General features: G+C 44.6%; 1 protein-coding gene across 1 annotated transcript in view; it reads right to left on the reverse strand.

Annotated features, from left to right (window-relative positions):
• Nucleotides 1-16,557, reverse strand: part of mon2 (MON2 homolog, regulator of endosome-to-Golgi trafficking) — a gene marked incomplete in the record, with an annotated part of 32,184 nt that extends 15,627 nt beyond the window's left edge. Inside the window, 16 exon segments of the mRNA XM_025002440.2 lie at nucleotides 687-791; nucleotides 2,670-2,782; nucleotides 3,220-3,401; nucleotides 3,837-3,918; nucleotides 4,945-5,135; nucleotides 5,328-5,481; nucleotides 5,711-5,850; nucleotides 6,073-6,197; nucleotides 6,547-6,741; nucleotides 6,832-6,957; nucleotides 7,282-7,379; nucleotides 7,471-7,600; nucleotides 7,899-8,030; nucleotides 10,716-10,843; nucleotides 11,576-11,639; nucleotides 15,987-16,557. Of these exon segments, the coding sequence (XP_024858208.1) occupies nucleotides 687-791; nucleotides 2,670-2,782; nucleotides 3,220-3,401; nucleotides 3,837-3,918; nucleotides 4,945-5,135; nucleotides 5,328-5,481; nucleotides 5,711-5,850; nucleotides 6,073-6,197; nucleotides 6,547-6,741; nucleotides 6,832-6,957; nucleotides 7,282-7,379; nucleotides 7,471-7,600; nucleotides 7,899-8,030; nucleotides 10,716-10,843; nucleotides 11,576-11,639; nucleotides 15,987-16,094 (2,073 nt within the window).
• Nucleotides 16,558-17,928: the final 1,371 nt, after the last annotated feature.

Here is a 17,928-nt window from a genome sequence, read left to right on the forward strand (position 1 = left end):
CAAACTAAATGCTGGAAGAGAAAAATCCAGAGAGTTAAAAAAAAAAAAAAACGAAACCAAAGAACCTGAAGAGATATCATCTGAAACGTTAAAACTGGTGCACTGATTTTATCTCCCAAATTAGGCTTGATTACATTGGCTGAAGCCCCCCTAAATAATTTGGGTGTCAAATTTTTTTTTTTTTACAAAAATTCAATATAATGTGGCCAGAATATGAGTTTAAATAAATAACCATATAATTCACAAAATAAAAATAAAACATATGTTCATTTTCCTTGTTAAAACTGTAAACATACTTCTTGTTTGATGTTCTGAATAAAAATATAATTGGTTGCTTAAAACATTGACACAGTAAGGTATCTGTTAAATGTGTCCAAAAATGTGGAAAAGCAACTCAGGTTTTGTTAGCTGTTTGAGAAATTTTGTTCTCGCCCACTACTTCTGCTCACATTCTGTGCATCTCCTGGGGGCTAAGCCCCCCTTGTCCTTAAAACCTAGTGACGCCCCTGCTTGTCTATATAAAAAGCTTCAAACTGGCACTCTTATGCTTCTAAAAATCTACAACAAACAAATTAAACTATTTGCTTGTAATTGGTTACACAAGTAAAATGCAACACACCCTGTGTAGTTAAATAATGTGCTCCCATGTATTTGTGTTAAAAAATAATAATAAGCCTTTGCGGTACCTGGAGAGTAGCCAGGACCAGCTGCCAGGAGGTGCCCAGCACGGCCCCGTGGCAGTGGGCTAGGTTCAGCAGCGTTCGCATACACTGGATATTTTTGGCGGTCAGCTGAAAAAAACAAAACAAAAACAGTTTCATGTATTTATCAGACACCTCTCCGGAGCAAACAGAACTCGTGTTTCGGTTCAAATAGAACGATTGGATTTGGTTGCGAAACAGCGGAAGCAATAAGGTGAGAGGTCTTAAAGCTCGGCGCCCATATGACTGCGGGGAAATCTGCGACTACAGGATGATTACTCCACGGACAAGGTCACAGTCACTGTGGAGATGGGCTGAAACGCTATTGGCCTCGGGGGAAATTTAGATGCGCGAGCACGCCTCACCTGCTGCCGGCAATAACGAGTGGCCCTCGTCTCCGTTAGGGCCCTCAGAGGTGCAGCTTCTTAGCAGTAGCCGTCGTCTTCGGCGCGCGCATTAGCCGCGGCAACAGCCCCGCGAGCTAATTGGGTTTTTCTTTTTTATGTTGCCCGCGAGTACGTGTTCATGCGGATTCCCAGCAACGTTCGGGCGGGAGGGACTTCTTAGGAAACGGACAATTAAAACGATTTACATATTTACTCTCCTATGTTAAACGCCGATAACCAAACCTCAACGCCAGCCGGGAGGGGAAAAAAGGGACATTTTGTAAAAAAGGATGGGAACAAAAATGTGAATTTGTTATTTATTATTGAAAAATTCTGCTCCGTTCTAAGTCGAGCGTTATTTTGCTGAAATATCCGGGGATTGTTTTTTTTTGAAAATTCATACAGTTCAATACAGCCCTGCGCATTAATAACAGCTTTTTTTCCTTCCTCAGCTCTTCCTCTTCACTGACATCAGTGAACTCGGAGCCATCGGACCAGAGCGTCCTCCTTGTCTTTCTGCTCATCTGAGGAAAAGCTCTCGCCCTAACGACTCTGTAGTGGCTTGATTTCCCCGCGTAATAAAATCTGAGGTTGCATTTCGGGTCGCAGAGGTGGACCGGCGGTCCTCCTAAAAGCCTGAATGACTTTATTGATCACAGCTGCACGACGGCTTCCGCCGCAGGGCCGCCTGAGGCTAGCGGTAATTTCTGGCCTCTGTTTCTCTCGTCGTCTTGAACCGTCTTCACTTTTACGCAGGCGAAGGTTTGAAGCACGCGTCTTCCAAATGAGCAAAGACTCATTCTTTCCTGGAAGAACTGAGCCTTCGGTGGTTCCTCCTTTTCTCCTTAATTCTGACACATTCACCGCATAATCTGCTGATTGTGAAACCATCCCATAATCTTGAAAGACGAATCATTTCTGTACTTTTTTGATGCCGTTCTGACATTTTTTGAGTGTTGCTGGCATTACATTCTACAGTATGTTTAAATTTCTTTAAACACAGCAAAGTCAGTCAGCGAAGACACTAAAAATCTTTTGTAGATTCAATAAGACACAGCTGATTTTTTTCCTTTATGTTTTAGAAAATTTCTGTAATTTTCTGGAAATATGGATGAATTTAGGTTTATTTAGTTCTTTTCTTCTTTTGCAAGAAGGTTTACCTGACTTTCATTTAACCTGATTTGACGTTTATTGAATTAAAGCTTTGTCACAATATTTGACCGCAAAGCCGGTCTGCCTTTCCTGCCTTTCCTAACACGTTACTACCTCGCTCCGTGGCCCCCTTCCCCCCGCCGCCTCGGTCCATTCAGAGATCCCACCGAGGCGGTCGGAAGGCGTCCAAGTCCCGGCCTCAGGTGTCCTGAGGTGTTTTGTGAAAGAGCCTTTAGATTTAGCCGTGCTGAACTGAACTAGCTTCGTGGATTCCTATAAACATCCACAGCAACACTCTTTAGGGCACGTTTTGCATCCTTTTCTGGGACGTTGCTGATGAGGGGGAAAAAAAAAATCCCAAAATTCGGCTCCTGGATAACTCGAGCGTGAACCCAAGCTCTGAACGTCTGAACGCAGGAAGTGTCCTCACCACCACGGTGCCCTGGGGCTGGGAGGTGAGCGGCTGCCCGACGGCTACCACCTGCTGATGGGACTCGCTGGATGGGCTGATAATCTGCACGCTTTGGCCCTGGATGGAGTAGGCTGAGGGAAAACAGGTATACAGACACAAGTCAGGTCTTTTAATGACGCAAACAAACAGGCGTTCGTTTCGATTCTTAATGAACTCGGATGTAAACATCCACTGGGAGTTGAGAACCAATTTACCAACTTCGCTGCAAGAAAATAATATGCAAACAAATCTGAGCTGCTGGTTTAGAAAAGCCTTTGTCCAAAGGGATTCCCCTGATGTTTCGAACAGGAAGCAGCAGTGAAATATTACGGATGCATGCAATGAGAACATCTTACATCTTAAGCTCATCTAACCATATGGGAGATTAAAGGAGCTTGATGGTGTAACACAAACACAACGATAAGAGGCCAGAGTTGGAGACACAAATGAGTTCTTTTTAAATAAGTTCTGCTGTACGTAAGCAGCGGGACCCCTGACGCCTCCCCGGGCTTCGTCTGTAAAGTCGTACCTTTGCCGGAGAGGTTGGCGGTGTTGGTGCTGAGGACCGTCAGGGCGTAATGTGGCGGCAGGGAGGCCTTGCAGATGGCCGTGATGAACGCGTCGCGCGGCGTCACGAGCCCGAGACGGCCGCAGAGCGAGGCCATGGTCAGCTCCGCCTTCAGGATGTTCTCCGTGGCCGTCTCGTCCGTGCTGAGGGCGCGGGACGAAGGAGACGAAAACAGAAATGTGAAGTCTACTAATCTTGAAGTACGTGTCTAAATGCTAAAAATCATACTGTGCGTATTAACTGATAGCTTTAAAAGGAACCTTTTAAACCAATAACGTCCCTACAAATGTAGTGATAAATCCTTAATGCAAGAGAATCTTATTAATGTAGCATTTTCATGTAATTTCAGAATAAAAGCCTGCGTCATAAACAGTATTTTGCAACTACTGGTTTAATAAATGGTGTTTAAATTGTGCAGTACATTTAAAAACAATCAAAAACGTCTCACTACGGCACATTACTAAGCTTATATTTGAAACTTCCTGTTTTCCTGATGTCCACTGTTGTCTGATTGAATAAACTGATCGTTCTGTGTAATTTAGAGTAAACGTAAGGTACTTTTTAAAATTTTCTTTTACCTGGCATCCAGCAGCAGAGACAGGGCAGCAAGGAGTCCACACCAGCTGGCGATGACCATCTCCTCCCAAACCAAGTGAGCCCCTGAGATAAGAAAAACAAATATTTTATCCACTGCAGTTTGGACAGTATAGCTACACAGATGAGTGTGTATATATATATAAATTTTTTTTTTTCCTATCACATGAAACTAAAAGCCAGACAGGTACAAGATTGGCCACTTGAGGGCTCAGTGAACACGAAAAACTAAGTAAAACCACCTCTAATTTCCTGTACATTTTGCTTCTAACGGGGCAGGTATTCTTTGAGTTCAGCAGCTCTTCAGGCTTTCTGAGGGTCTTTTCAAAGTTCTGCTGCTTTTTCCACTTATTTCCTGTCCGGTCCCTCGACCTGACCGCGACAGCATATTCAGCCTGAGCTTAAAAACACCCAAAGAAGCCAAAAAAAAGGACTAAAGAGAAAGTGTCAGGCCTAAACGTTATCCACAGCAGCTGAAGAGTATCTGAAGACTTTAAGAAACAGAAAAAAAGAGGAAAGATCTGAGATCATCTACTTTATGCCAAGTGTTTAGCTAAAAGTGTATAGTAAAATGTTTAAAATTGTGTTTACTTGTTTATTTTTAATTCATTCAGTTGAAGAACTTGGAACAAATTGTGCCTTTGTGACAAACTGTGGGAAACCAAGTGGATTATGGGTTCTATAAATGGTTTGTTCCAGGTACACACAACACTGGTTCACCTCCGTTTTTAAGCCTGAATGATTCAAAGGTCAGAGGGAAATTGTTTCAAACAACAAATATAAAATATGCATCCTTCTGAAAATGAGGGACAAAGCGGACGAAGTTTATAAGATTATAAAAATCTTACGAAGCCTGATGAACGACGGATCAAAACCACTTTAAAAGATTACAAGAAAGTTGGACTACTTGGAAGCTAAATATTTTTAAAAAATCAGGCAGCAACACACCTCAAATGGGTTAGTTTTGCTGCACCTCGTCCGTCAAGCTAAACCTGGATTTATTCAAACAACACCTGACCGATCTGTCTCGGTCTCTGTCCTGTCCAGCATGTTATCAGAACGAGCCTGTTTGTCCTGTCCTCCTGTCCTCACCGGGCTGTGGCCTCCACTCCTGGTCGGGGTGGGTCTCCCTGAACTCTGCAGCTGCCGCCTCCTCCGCGGCCAGCTCCCTTTCGATCATGGATGTGATGCCCCTCACCAGGTCGAGCAGGGCGCTGAAGGCCACCGACATGGCATAGCCCTCTGGGATGGACGGGGGCTCCACCTTGTCCAACATCTCCAAACTGGAGACAATTTATAAATTATATATGCAAGCATTGAACATACTGATACGTCTCTGGAGTACTGCTTGTTCAGCCCTGTAGCTTTACAGTAACTTATATATATATATATATATATATATATATATATATATATATATATATATATATAAAAAGAAGAAATTAAACAGTTTAGATTATATTAACAGTTCTTACTATGTCGCCTTGGCACTGCCCTGCACGCTGACATTCATGAGAGGGATCCAGGTGCCACGGTATTCAAATGCAGCCTGGGTGGTCAAGGTGCCGCTGACCCCTCCTGTCCCCGGGCCGCCCTGAGCTGCGCCCTGAGCCCCCGAACCCGAGCCGCCTGGAGAGGAGGGGAGAAGGGTCAGAGAATAAAGTGGAACAAGTTAAATGAATGTACATCCAAATACCCCGCTCATATCATATTAACTCCTGTTTCAGTTTAAGCCGTTCGTCATTTCAGGCAGATGTAGTTCATAAGCTGAAGCTTCAGGAGCCTTTGAAGCCATCGCTGTGATATATCCATTTTATAAAAACGTTGCTTCGTACTGAAATGAACGGCGAACACTCACCAGCAGGGGCGCTGACAGCAGCAGCGTTGCCGGCATTGGGGACGATAAAGAGGGACTGAATGAAGGATCCCAGGGCGTTGACAATGTCTCGGAACACCTTAGTGGAGTGCTGCTTCATGTCGTACGACTGACAGAAGGAACTGAAAGAAGAAAACAGTTTGTGGACAAACACACACACACACAACAAGGAACCAAGCCAAATGAGGAAAAAACAAAACCAGCACAGGGTAACGCAGTAAGAACTGCTTCAGCTTGACTCAGGCTTTAATAAAACATCAAGACTGCATCAAGTTTATTTATTGACATAGGACGCGCAGCATTCCAACGTTTCAGGCTGCTGATATGTGCATCGGGTTATTTACCATAACAAATGAGGCTGCACACACAGCCTGTGGACCGACTCCACAGCCACCGCTCGGAGCCACTGGGGCTTCTCCCCGTCAAGAAACTTCACCAGCAGAGACAAGAAGATCTCACACTCCGTCACCTGTAAAGCAAAAACACACACATAGGCCGACTGCGTCAGAGGGGGAGGGGGGAAGGAACGCTCCCGACCGGGTCAGAAACAGAATACCTAAACACCAAAGGGTTTTGAGGTTCAGTGGCCTGGGGAATGTTCCCAGGCAACGTGACAAGTTTTCACTTTTCAAGAACTGACAAAATGTCAGAAAATTAAAAAAATATATAGCTTTGATTCATTGAAGTTCATTAAATCACGTGGTGCAGAACAAAGACATGCCGACTTCTCAGCCAGTACAACGCTAAACAGACTAGATAAATGAATAAATCCATAAATAATACGTCCCGCAGCAGTCTGGATGAGACTGGCAGCTTACCAGTAAACTGTAGAAGTGCTTGATGAGGACTGAAACCACTCGCAGCAACCTCATGCAGATGGGAAAGTAAGGTTTCTCCACGGGTGCTGGTGCGGCGGCGCTGCCCGTGCCCTGTCGGAACTTGATGTTGGGCGAGAAGAGCTTGATGACGAGGGGGCACACCCTTTCTTTGAGCAGGAAACTGAACTCCTGGTGCTGAGCGGGACACAGGCGAGGAACGTTGGACCAGATAAAAAGCCGAGCGGCAGAAAGCGATTAATCGTAACGCTGGAACGGCGCGTGTACCTGTAGGAAAACTCCCGAGAAATCGTTGAGGACGGACTCGAGCAGCTCCAGGCCAAAGGTCCGAGTCATCTCCGTCATCCCCACCAGCCAGTAGGGGGCGTCAGCATTCACTAGCTGGCACAAGTCCTGCGGGCAAAAGCCGACAATGTTCAGGACAAAAGGAGCGTTGTGTCCCGCAGACATCACAGCTGCAGGAAAAGTGCACTGACTGAGCTCTGTAGGGAGGACAAAGGTCCTCACACAAAGGGTTTCTGTTGGTGGACAACAAGGGGGACACTTGGACAGGGGACCACTGAACATTCACAACTTTAAAATCCAATAGTGGTAAGACCAGCTGCCCATTCTTTCTTTAAACCACAGAAAACCAACTTAGTGCAGGGATTTCACTCCAGCCAAAACAAAGGAGGGGGCGTAGCTCTGTGGAGGGCTACTGCCCCCTGGTGGATTTACCTGAAACAGCATGTATGCGTCCTTGGCGCTGGGTCTCAGAGTACTAACAGAGCGCCTGTTGGTGTTTCCTTGGACGGGAGGAGGTTGCTCCACAATGCCTGGAGGTTAAACACAGTGTGCATTAATGAACTGTACTTCTGTCCTGTCAGCAGCGTTGTCTGTGTAGAAACTGCCCCTGTGCCGTCGAACCTTTAAACCGCTCGTCCTCTGCCACCATCCTCTCAAACACGACTGTGACCACTTGTCTGACGGTGGCAGCCGCCGTGTTGTTGGTGATGTTGTCCTTGGTGAAGTGGAGGCGGAAACACAGCACGATGGCCTGCGCGGCGACAGAAACGGAATATTGTTACGGCGAACTCTGCGCGCCGGTCCAAGTTGGACTTCTGTGTTTTGCATGCACGAAAATGATAACAAAGTTAAGCTGCAAGGGCACAAATCTGAAACTGCCGGCCACGATAACGCGCGACAGATACAGCTTAATGAAGACGACTCGCAGGAGAAAAATGTCAGAACCAGAAAAGTTTCAAGAACGATAGATAAGCGCAGATAAAAAGAGTAAGGCATCTTTAAAGAATGAAAAAAAAAACCACACTGATATGATGTAGGTGGCTTTGTACCTTAGAAAGAACTTCATCGTGAACAACTGTGTTGGTCGTCAGCAGGACTAGAACCGTCTGTAAGAGCTTCAGCTCCTCCAAACCGTTCTCCATCAGCTGCCACAACATGTTGATAATGTTCCCTGCTGCCGCCTGTTTTATAAACAACAAAGCACATTAAACTTGGTGAAACTTCCCGCAACAGTGTGTGTTTATGCCTCGTGCCTCGGACACACACACACTACCGGGCTGAGGTAATAGTTCTTTCCAAGCAGTGATGACATGAAAAGCTTTAAAAAATACTGAATACTGAATTTAGCAACTAGAGCAAGCTGAAGCTGATGTAAAGAGACGCTGCATATCCTCTTTCTTGGGGGCCTGGCTGTCCAAAACAGGCTTTGACCTCAAAGCTAAAAAAAAAAACCAAACAAAAAAATGAAACCACCTTTTTGTACAACTCATTTTGGGAGCTAATTTTTCCAGCTACTGTATATTGTCTGAAGGACTCAACCTAAACCTTTCTGGTTTTTTCTCTCTGATCAAATCTTTTTTTTTTTTTGCTTTATTACAGCCAGCACACAGCTCTCCAGAGGTTTGGAGAGCGACAGCCCCATTTCCTGACGCACATAAACTCCCCGGCAGTCGTGTTTGTCTTCTGAAAGGTCCATGTCTCGACAGGAAAACGTTGACAGTTTCTCTCCAGTCTTGTCCCATAAGATGTCTTCCAAGCAGCCACCGTTAAGGTGGTAATTCGCTGCCTTTCCTGTCCCATTAGAGCTTTTTCTGTCAAGACATTTGAACAGAGTTGTGTCCTGTCCTCCCCCCGAGGACTGTCTGCGTTTTGTGACAAAACAACAATCCTGGCTCTCTCCAGCGGCACTTTAGGAATGCGAACTGAGATGGTTTGGCTTTGTCCCGTGTGGCCCTGAGCTTTGAAATTCACCGTTTATGAAGCGGAGAGCTTCGGGGAGGGGAAAAGAAAGGTAAATGGATTAGAAAATGCACGCGTGCGTGACCGCTTTGTAGCCTTTTTTTAAAATTTTCCGGCTAGATGTTGCAGCTTGCTGACTGTTACGGTGTGAAAACAACAGCTCCGAGACAGGGGTAGAGACGGCACGGAGAGGGGGACTGAAAGAGGAAGAGACGACAAAAATAACACGTCTTAAACGTGGAACAGGGACTTGTAAATGTGGAGATAATCTGACGAAATCGTCCTCAGACATCGTAAATGTCACAATAGGTGGTGTCATAAGGACAAAACTATACAGTCTGGCACACATCAGTTCAAACAGACTAAAAAAAGAAACATCAAAAATAAAAATAAAGATGAAAATATGCTACATGTGCTGATTTCCACCTTTATCTTTCGGATGGCTGCAACATTTGAACCTAAAACCAATTACAATTAAAAAAATGTCCCATCAGTTTCCAAGAGGCTGAGGTGTTTGTTTAGTTTTTATTTTGAAAAGAAACAAACTTTATATTTGTTCCTCAGCATAACTCTAAATGCTCCCATGTGTCCGTGTAAAAAGGTTTTAAGACAAAAAAAAAAAAAGAAGACACTGTTCTTTAATCTTTAAAACCTTATTTTACCTGATTAAATAAGCCCCTCGGGTTCGTAGCGCACCGACAGCGTTCAATAAGCGTTTATTAAGAATCTTTAACGGGACGGTTTGCAAACAGCTCTCCTATCGTCTCCGGCCACAGCCGAGTTGTTTCAAAGGTGTCAACCTCTCCGCCCGTCAGACGAGCTCACGCTGAACAGGAGTTTAATTTAAAAAGTTATTAAAGTGGCCCGTCTCCTGAGATGAATACCTGCTCCTGCCGTGTTCCTGGAGGTTGTTTCGCTGCCTCCGCACGTCATGTAAATCTTGTCAGAACGTTTCCTCGGCCCGGGGTTCCGACGGAGGCAATAAATCCTTTTAGGGGGTGGAAAAAGAAAAAGCAAAGCGGTCGAGGAGAAAGGACTGACGCCTAAAGAGCGTTTCTATTGCTTGATCGTTACCGGTGAGCTGTTTGGGTTCTAGTTCTGCTATTAATATTGACTATCAGATTCTTACGGTCGTCTTATCTCTTCGTCAGAAACGATGCTGCTGTGGTCGCGTCGAACAGAGCTGAAAATGAAAGAAAACGGACATTCTTTGCAGAACTACAGAGACGGAAACTATCAGACTTCATCAAAACACGAGTCAGCTGGGCCAAAGCCCTTTGTCCTTTTTTTTGTCCCTTTTCAGGACTCTCATGACACTGAGGGAAGTGCTGATGGACATTTCACGGGACTTGGACTCCACGGCGTTGAAGATTTGCAGCCATTTTAGTTTGTAAAACTGAACCAATTCCAGCTGCCGAAACGATAATAGTGTTTTTGTTAATAAAACCGACACTGATGCCGATGCACAGAGAGAACTCTTCGACTTTGCACATCGCTTCTCCCACTGAAACACTAAAACCACAGAAGGCCCACCCCCACACCACCCCATCCCCCCAAACCACACAGCAAATTCCAGCTTAACCACACAAATGCAAAAAAAAAATAAAAAAATAAAAAATCAGGCAAATAAAAAGTTTACCCACATGAGCACCAGATGTTAGCATGAACAAGGTGTCAACAAGTTCCTATTTATGTGAGCTGTTTAGTATTTCAGTAAATCCCTAAAAAAAATAACAATTTAAGGTATTTCCAGCAAGAAAGAAACTTGTTTGAACATATTTAGGGTTTCCTCCTGCGCACTGAACGCTCCACGTTCGGTGGTTTATCCATTTTTCTGGTTGCAAACCAATCAATGACCTTTGCTGTCCTGAACCATTCAAAGAGAATTAAAGCCTGACGGCGCTCACCTCGGACACCACCTCGTGGGACATGAGTCTCTGGATGGCAGCTAAGCACAGCTGGGTGATCTTCGGCTCCTTGGTGCCGCAACCCATCAGGAAGGGTTGCACGACTTCGGAGCTGTTCTCCTTTAGCGCTACAGGAAGAGGGCGACAGAAGCAGATCGAAGAAAAGCTTTCAATAAAACGGCACAGAAACAAACTATAAAACGTTAGACCATTACGCGCTTTCCCAAAGCCTCGCTGAACTGCTTGGACAGTTCAAGCCATTGTTGCCGCAGTGGACAGTGAGCGCGTCGTAAGGTTACAGAGGGGACAGCTGAGTGTGGACGGTCTTCAGTGGAGCTGATGTGTCCACTCAGGACACGGTACGTGAAGCTCGACTTGTTTCTATCTGCGCGTGGAGTGACCGAACGCAGTTGAAAAACGCTTTAAAGCGAATACGGAGAAATGAGAAGGATTAGGTGCAGACGTACAGGTGCGTTTCCACAGCAGGAACCTTATGCTCTGGAGGGGGAAAAGCTTCAACGTGACACCGGGGTCATTTATACACAGCTCGACACTGACTGGCTGCACAGATCAAAATCCAGTTGTGCTGCACCCGAAATACTGCCATCTTGGACTATTCTCATCATTTCCAATGAAAAAAAAAACAAACCTAGCCATTCATTATATTTAGTTTAACTGAGCTCATTATTTTGCCACATGCTATTACTGAACTGAGCTATTACTTTTTGCCTTGCAGTGTTTAATATAACCCCAGAATAACCAGGTTAGGTTGTAACAACGTGTCCTTAACTTCATTTATTTATTTTTTTGTGCGTGTCAGCGAAAGCAGGTCGCACCTCCTGAAGCCCTGTGTCACTCACCTGCCAGGATGTCCGTATTCCTGGCTGCTATGGTCTTAATCTTCACAATGCCTGACTCTGCAGCCTAGAGGGAGAAAGGAGAGAGAGAGAGAGAGAGGGAGAATTGTTTATTCTAATTTTGATCCAGATTGTGTGGAAAAAGGTGGTGACAGCGCAGCACCGCTGCACTGCCGGCGGCGAGCGCAGCGTGGCGTAACGGCGGCCCAAACAGACCAATCGAGGGGTTAGGAAATACGCTCCGACGGAGCTCTGAGATCAGCAGGATGTGCTGCTGGACGCAGATTTCCCCCTGAGAGGTCGTCCAGGAGGGTTGATGGGCGTATAAGAAAATTAGGAGGAAAAAGAAAAGTACGTTGAGAGGGGGGTGGGAAAAGAAGGGGTGAAATGGAGACATTTGTCTCGATCTCACGAGTCAGAAAAATCCTGTCAGTCTGTGTCGAACAAGCCTCCTGTTAAATCACTACGTCCCTCATCATTTCACCGGTGTCGTTTTCATATTCTTGGAAAAAAAAAAGAAAGGAAACTACACGCTGCCTTATCACCAGAAGGAGCAGCCAGCGGACCAGTACTTTCATTTATTTATTTTAATTTATTGCTTTGGTTTGATTGTATTCTGTTTCAAATGACTGGAGCAGCAAACACTCAACGGTGTCTGTAGCCCCCCCAAAAAAACAAAGAAAACTGATGAAAAAAAAAGAAGAAGCGTTCAGATTTAAAACTTAATTACAAGGAAGTCCTTCTGATTTTAAACAAACATTCGGTGGTGGCAATTGCTGCTCCCGTCTGTAACGTTTGACCAACAACGTGATTAAATCTCTGCTCTTTATCATTCAAACCTTTCGCTGCTTCAGAGCTGCAGAACAACAAGGTGACGACTGAACAGCCTGTTTTTACCTAAACCACAACTCTTTATCAAGTTATTCATAGAAATAAAAAAGAAAGAGTCCTTCCTTAAACCGATCTTCACAAAAACGCTACGATGCAAGAGCAGAAGTTGGTTCCAGTGGTTAGAACTTCAAAAAAGAAAAACAAAAATAATATCAGTTATTTAAATTTATACAAACTACAGTTGACGAGTTGTCATCTAATCGAGTCAGAACAAATCGAGACTTTTATTTTTTAAGTCCAAAAAAGCCTGGCATCTTTCAAATCTTGCGTCTTACAGTGTGGCACGGAGCAAGATTTTAGAATACTCAGCTTGTACGACGCGTACAAGTCAGCTGGCCTGTTCAGTTCTATTTGGATTTTCACAACATCTTGCAACACACACACACACAGTCTTAAGCTCAAGAGTCGCCAGAGCTGCTTGTGATGAGCTTCTTCTTCTCTTGTTTTCAAAGACTTATTTCTGTCACAGGATCCGGCAGCGTGAGTGCCAGAAAAGCGGGAAGGCCGCGCGGGGGAAGAGAAGACAGACTTTTTTTTTTTTTTGTAAAGAGGCGGAAACGTGCGCCGTGCTCCGAGGTTTGAGGAACGCAGAAGTCAGCCGGCCTCTGGATGCGACGGAACAATGCAGCGGTGTGGGCGTAGCTGAGATGACTGGGCCTGATTATGCAGATTTGACTCTCTGGCGTGTAAACGGGAATATAAATCTCATGCAGGCAGCTTCTTCAGCAGATTGTTTTCTTCACGAGAAGTGGGTATTTCTGTGCATGTAAACATGGTCTTCGTCAGTTCATTTGACAACTTCTTCATCAGTAGTGGCCCGGTAAGAACTGGGATGTACTTCCTTTATATATATTACAAAGAAAGTGTTACACAAAGTACACATTACAACTTTTAACGCTCACAGATGACAGTGAAGCTCAGACTGCAGAAACACGTCACGAGTGTCTCTAAAACTCAGCAGATTTCTGGAGCTGACTTTGCAGTTTGTTTGTTTTTTCCATTCTCAGTTTTCTGGTGTCAATCACAAAAAGCATCGCAGCCTGTAGCTTTTTATTTTGCCTCTGTGCAGCCCACCTGACCCGTCAGGCCGACGAGCTGCGTTTAGCTTTTACAAAAGGGTGCACAATACATTTTAATTTACTCCAAAAGTTGCCGCGACAACTACCTGTGAGCAAACAGCAGCCGACAGAATCGGAGTCAGACAGAGCCGATGATATTTGTTTAAATAGATGTTGGTTTTTTCTCAGTTTAAGAAAGAAGTCTACATTTATCGCCTTGTTTGCAAAGCTGTGTTTTCGATCTTTTATTTGTTTCACATTCGTGTAACTTTTTTTTTTAAATGCAAGATTCTGAAAACAAGCACCTTTTATGACTTTTTTTATATTTATGTTATCTTCCAAACACTTTTTTGCATTTTCCCTTTAATTTTAAGAAAAGAAGAGAAAAACAAAGAATCAACAGGACTATCTAAGATATAAGGAATGAGAAAATACAGACTGTGGTGCAACAACTCGGTAGGAAATGGACGTTAAACGGAGGCTGACAGGGAATAAAAAGGTGCAATAAGGCTTTAAAGATTTTTAACAAATATTTCTATGACCACAAAGGCTCTCCAAACACTTCACTACAGACAGACCAATTTATCAGCTGATCGATTTTAATTGGCACTCAGCCATGTCTGTTCATACCTGATCAGCTGCTGTGGAGGAAAATGAAGATGCGGCAGCAGCTGCTACAGCAGCCCACAGTTTAGAACGCTCTTCTATCTATTATTTCCAGGATACAAGCTCTTCTAACGCTTGTTTAATGTACGTAGATTTAAGTTTGGTGACTTTTAGTTTGTTAAATGAAACCAGATGAGCAGATTCTGTCACTTCTTGTGGAGCTTAAATAGCAGATTTGTTTCTTTTAGAACTTCAAACTCCAGAGTTATTCCACAACTTTTCCCTTTACTTGGTCCAAGAAAAGCAACTGTGACTGACTATTATATATGTATATGTATGTGTGGTTTTTTAGGGCAGAATTTTGAAAAAATATTTTAAAAAAGAAGTACGCCTCGACCAGGCAGCTTTGGGATACATTCCCTTCATTCACTCGTTATTGTGCACTGTCAAATTTGCAAATGCCAAATGGTGCGTACTGTCTCAGTTGGTTTAATAAACACGTCTGGTTGCTGTAAGGGAAGCAAAAATCTGTACGAGGACTGGAGAGGTGAGAAGCTGGTGGGAAAAAACCCTTTTTAATGAGGCAGGAGGAGGGAGGAGCTTCCTGGGAGTTCTGATCGAAGTGTCTCGTGGACTCAAGTCAGATATCTGATATCGTTTCTTGGCTGCGAGTTCAGCAACAAGAGTTTGATCGCCCCATTTCATGCTCTCTGTTGCCCTCGTCAAAATAAACGATTACTGAGAAATTAAAACTTGATTTCTTGGCTTCAACGTCACCGTCACGAGACGGCTAAACAGGCTCCAATTTTTAAGCAAAAACGAGAAGCGACAGAGACTCTGTTTGTCACAGACCGGAGGGCCAAATCTAATCAAATTCAAATGTTATCTCGGGGGCCGGATGAAATGTCACCAAGGGTTGGATCAGGCCCGCGGGCCTCGAGTTTGACACAAGAGCAACTGGCCACATCCTGACAGGAGCCGCGGTTTCGTTTTCTCGTCTGGCAACCTGAAAGTTGCCCTCGTCTCGCTCCTCCAAGCCGTTTCGTACGTGTAGTAGTGCTGTGAAGACAAAGGGAGCCTCGTCCATCGGTCACAATATCCTCTGAAGAAAACCTCGTCTTTTATTTAACAACGCGTTGCCTTTTTATTCCCTCGACACGAGAGGCAACCCAGTTACTCCAGCTCCAGCTCGCTGTCCCCAAGATCTCCTGGTGTCCTCTGATGTTGGACTGAAGACACCAAAGCTGCACAGGAATGGTCGAGGCCGACGTGACCAGTCCAACCTCGATAAGTCCAGCTGTGAGGAGGACAGCCCAAATATCTGTCTCCTTATCGTCCTGGGGATGGTGGTGATTGCTGCTGCGAAAACGAGGAGCTCGAAACGACCCGAATCAAGAGGATTTATGAGCCCGCTCAGTCAATTATTGATTTCCCCGTGGTTTATATAGGATAAGCTGCATGTGAGTACACATCACTGAGCTGAATGGAAATGAAAGGTGTTTGAGCTTCTGCAAAATAATAATGAATAAACAAAATAATGGATGCTCTCAAGCTTAATCTCTCAAAACGTGCATGTGTGAAGGTCTAAGTAAGTCAAAACAATCATTATGAGAGTCTGGATGCCTACAGGCTGAGTCAAACAGCTGAGCCACCTGTGCTTTTCAGAGGTAATGAGAGGGAGTGGACCTAACTTTTGGTTTCCTCCAACAGTGTGGGCACAGAGGCCCAGCGGTTGGTGGGGAAACCGTCTCAAACAAACACACACATACACACAAATCCGGTTTCAGGACCCGAAGGTCCAGCTTTCACAAAACCAGACACAGTGCCGTGCCCCCGGGCAGCGGCTGAACGGAGCTCACCTCTTTGACGGGAGGGAATTTCTTCTTGCACTCCATGGAGAGAGACCGCAGGTCCGTCTGCATGTTCTCCAGCAATTTCTTCACCGCCTCGGGGCTGCTGGTCGACATCTTCGACGGCGTCCTTTTTTCGAGACGGAAACCCGCGACAGACTTCTGGGACGTGAAGGAAGGTGGGAGCGCGGTCGCCCGCCGCCCCTGTCGCCGCGGGGATGCAGTAAACCCGCCGCTGGCTTCACTCGCCTCCCGCGGAAAGGGAAACGCAGACGCCGCGGTCCATCGACACGGTACCCCACTCCTCCGCTCTGGGCGCCCCTGCGCAGGAGAGCAGCGATGACGCCGGCATATGTGCCCCCCACCCCTCCTCCTAAAAGCCCCCCCGACGTCAGCTTCGAGGAGGAGCCGTCGGCACTCGGAAGTTTATGCGTCTTAAAAGTGGCCCCAAGTCGAAGATATTAGCTAAAACCGACCTGTCCGCTGCCTGCGGCCGTGTCAGCTCCGCTTTCATTCCCACAATCCTCTGGTGCAGACAGTGACACGTCACTCCGACTTCCGTAAACAGTGACGGCCTCAGAAAAGGCGACTGCAGCGACACCTGCTGGACAAAACGCGCACAGCTGAGGAAAACTCGCATTAATAAAGAAATGTTTGGAAACAGCAACAAAACAAAACGAGTTTTTATTTTAATGAATATGTAATTTTATCTCAAGTTATATTTTAGGCAGCTATTTAAAAAGGTTCAACCTCAGGTTGCAAGATTTAGAGACAAAGTTAGAAGTTACAAGACGCTATCTCAAAATTGTGAATTAGACTGAATGCATGGTCATAACTTTAGGATAAAATCTCATAATTATGAGACAGCATGAGCCAATATTAGATGCCAAGTCATTATTACGATATGCTAAGCCATAATTATGAAATACTAAGTTATAATTACTGTACAAAATGATTGGTTATAATTTCGAGAAGTTAAGTTATAATTATGGCATATTAAGTCATAACTGACATACTAAGTCACAATGACAAGATACTAAGTCCTAATTATGAGATAGTAAGTCATATTTAGGAGATGCTAAGTGATAATTACAATAATAAGTCAGAGTTATGCGATACTACTAAGTCATCAGTAAACTACCATGTCATATTTGAAATTGTAACTCATAATCATGAGATGCTAAATCAAAATTACAAGATACTTAGTCATTAATATAAGACACTATGTTATAATTAAAATGCTATGATGCTAAGTCATAATTACTGCACAAAATGATTATTTATATTTCTAAGAAGTTAAGTTATAATTCAGAGATACTAAGTGATCATTTTGAGAGGAAAAGACGAAGCCCACAGTGGAGGTTGATGGACGTTAATGAAGGAGGATACTGAATGCAGAGAGTCGTGACGGAGGAGGAGGATGAGAGTAGGGTGTGATTGAGGCAGAAAAGAAGCAGAACAGCAAGATTTATTTTAAATATTGTAGCTGAATTCTTTATTTTGTCTCATAGTTTTTCTCTCATAGTTTTTTATTTTTTCTAATAATGTAAAAAAAAGGCATTTCAGCAACAACATTTCTCCCTTAAGCTTTGAACTTTAAAGCTTAGAATCAGCTTCACTAACAAATATGTCACTCCTTTGTACTTTTACATGTTGACATGTTCAGCACATCCATCAGCAGCCATCCACCCACACATCCATCCATCCATCCATCCATCCATCCATCCATCCATCCATCCATCTTCTTTACCCGCTTTTCCATTCCGGGTCACGGGGAGCTGGTGCCTATCTCCAGCAGTCACTGTGCGAGAGGCGGGGGACACCCTGGACAGGTCGCAAGTCCATCGCAGGGCCACACAGAGACAAACGAGACAAACAACCATTCACGCTCTCACTCACACCCTGGGACAATTTAAGCGTTACAAATGAACCTAACATGCATGTTTTTGGT

Source organism: Kryptolebias marmoratus, linkage group LG11 (genome assembly GCF_001649575.2).
Source record: "Kryptolebias marmoratus isolate JLee-2015 linkage group LG11, ASM164957v2, whole genome shotgun sequence".
Classification (NCBI taxonomy): domain Eukaryota; kingdom Metazoa; phylum Chordata; class Actinopteri; order Cyprinodontiformes; family Rivulidae; genus Kryptolebias; species Kryptolebias marmoratus.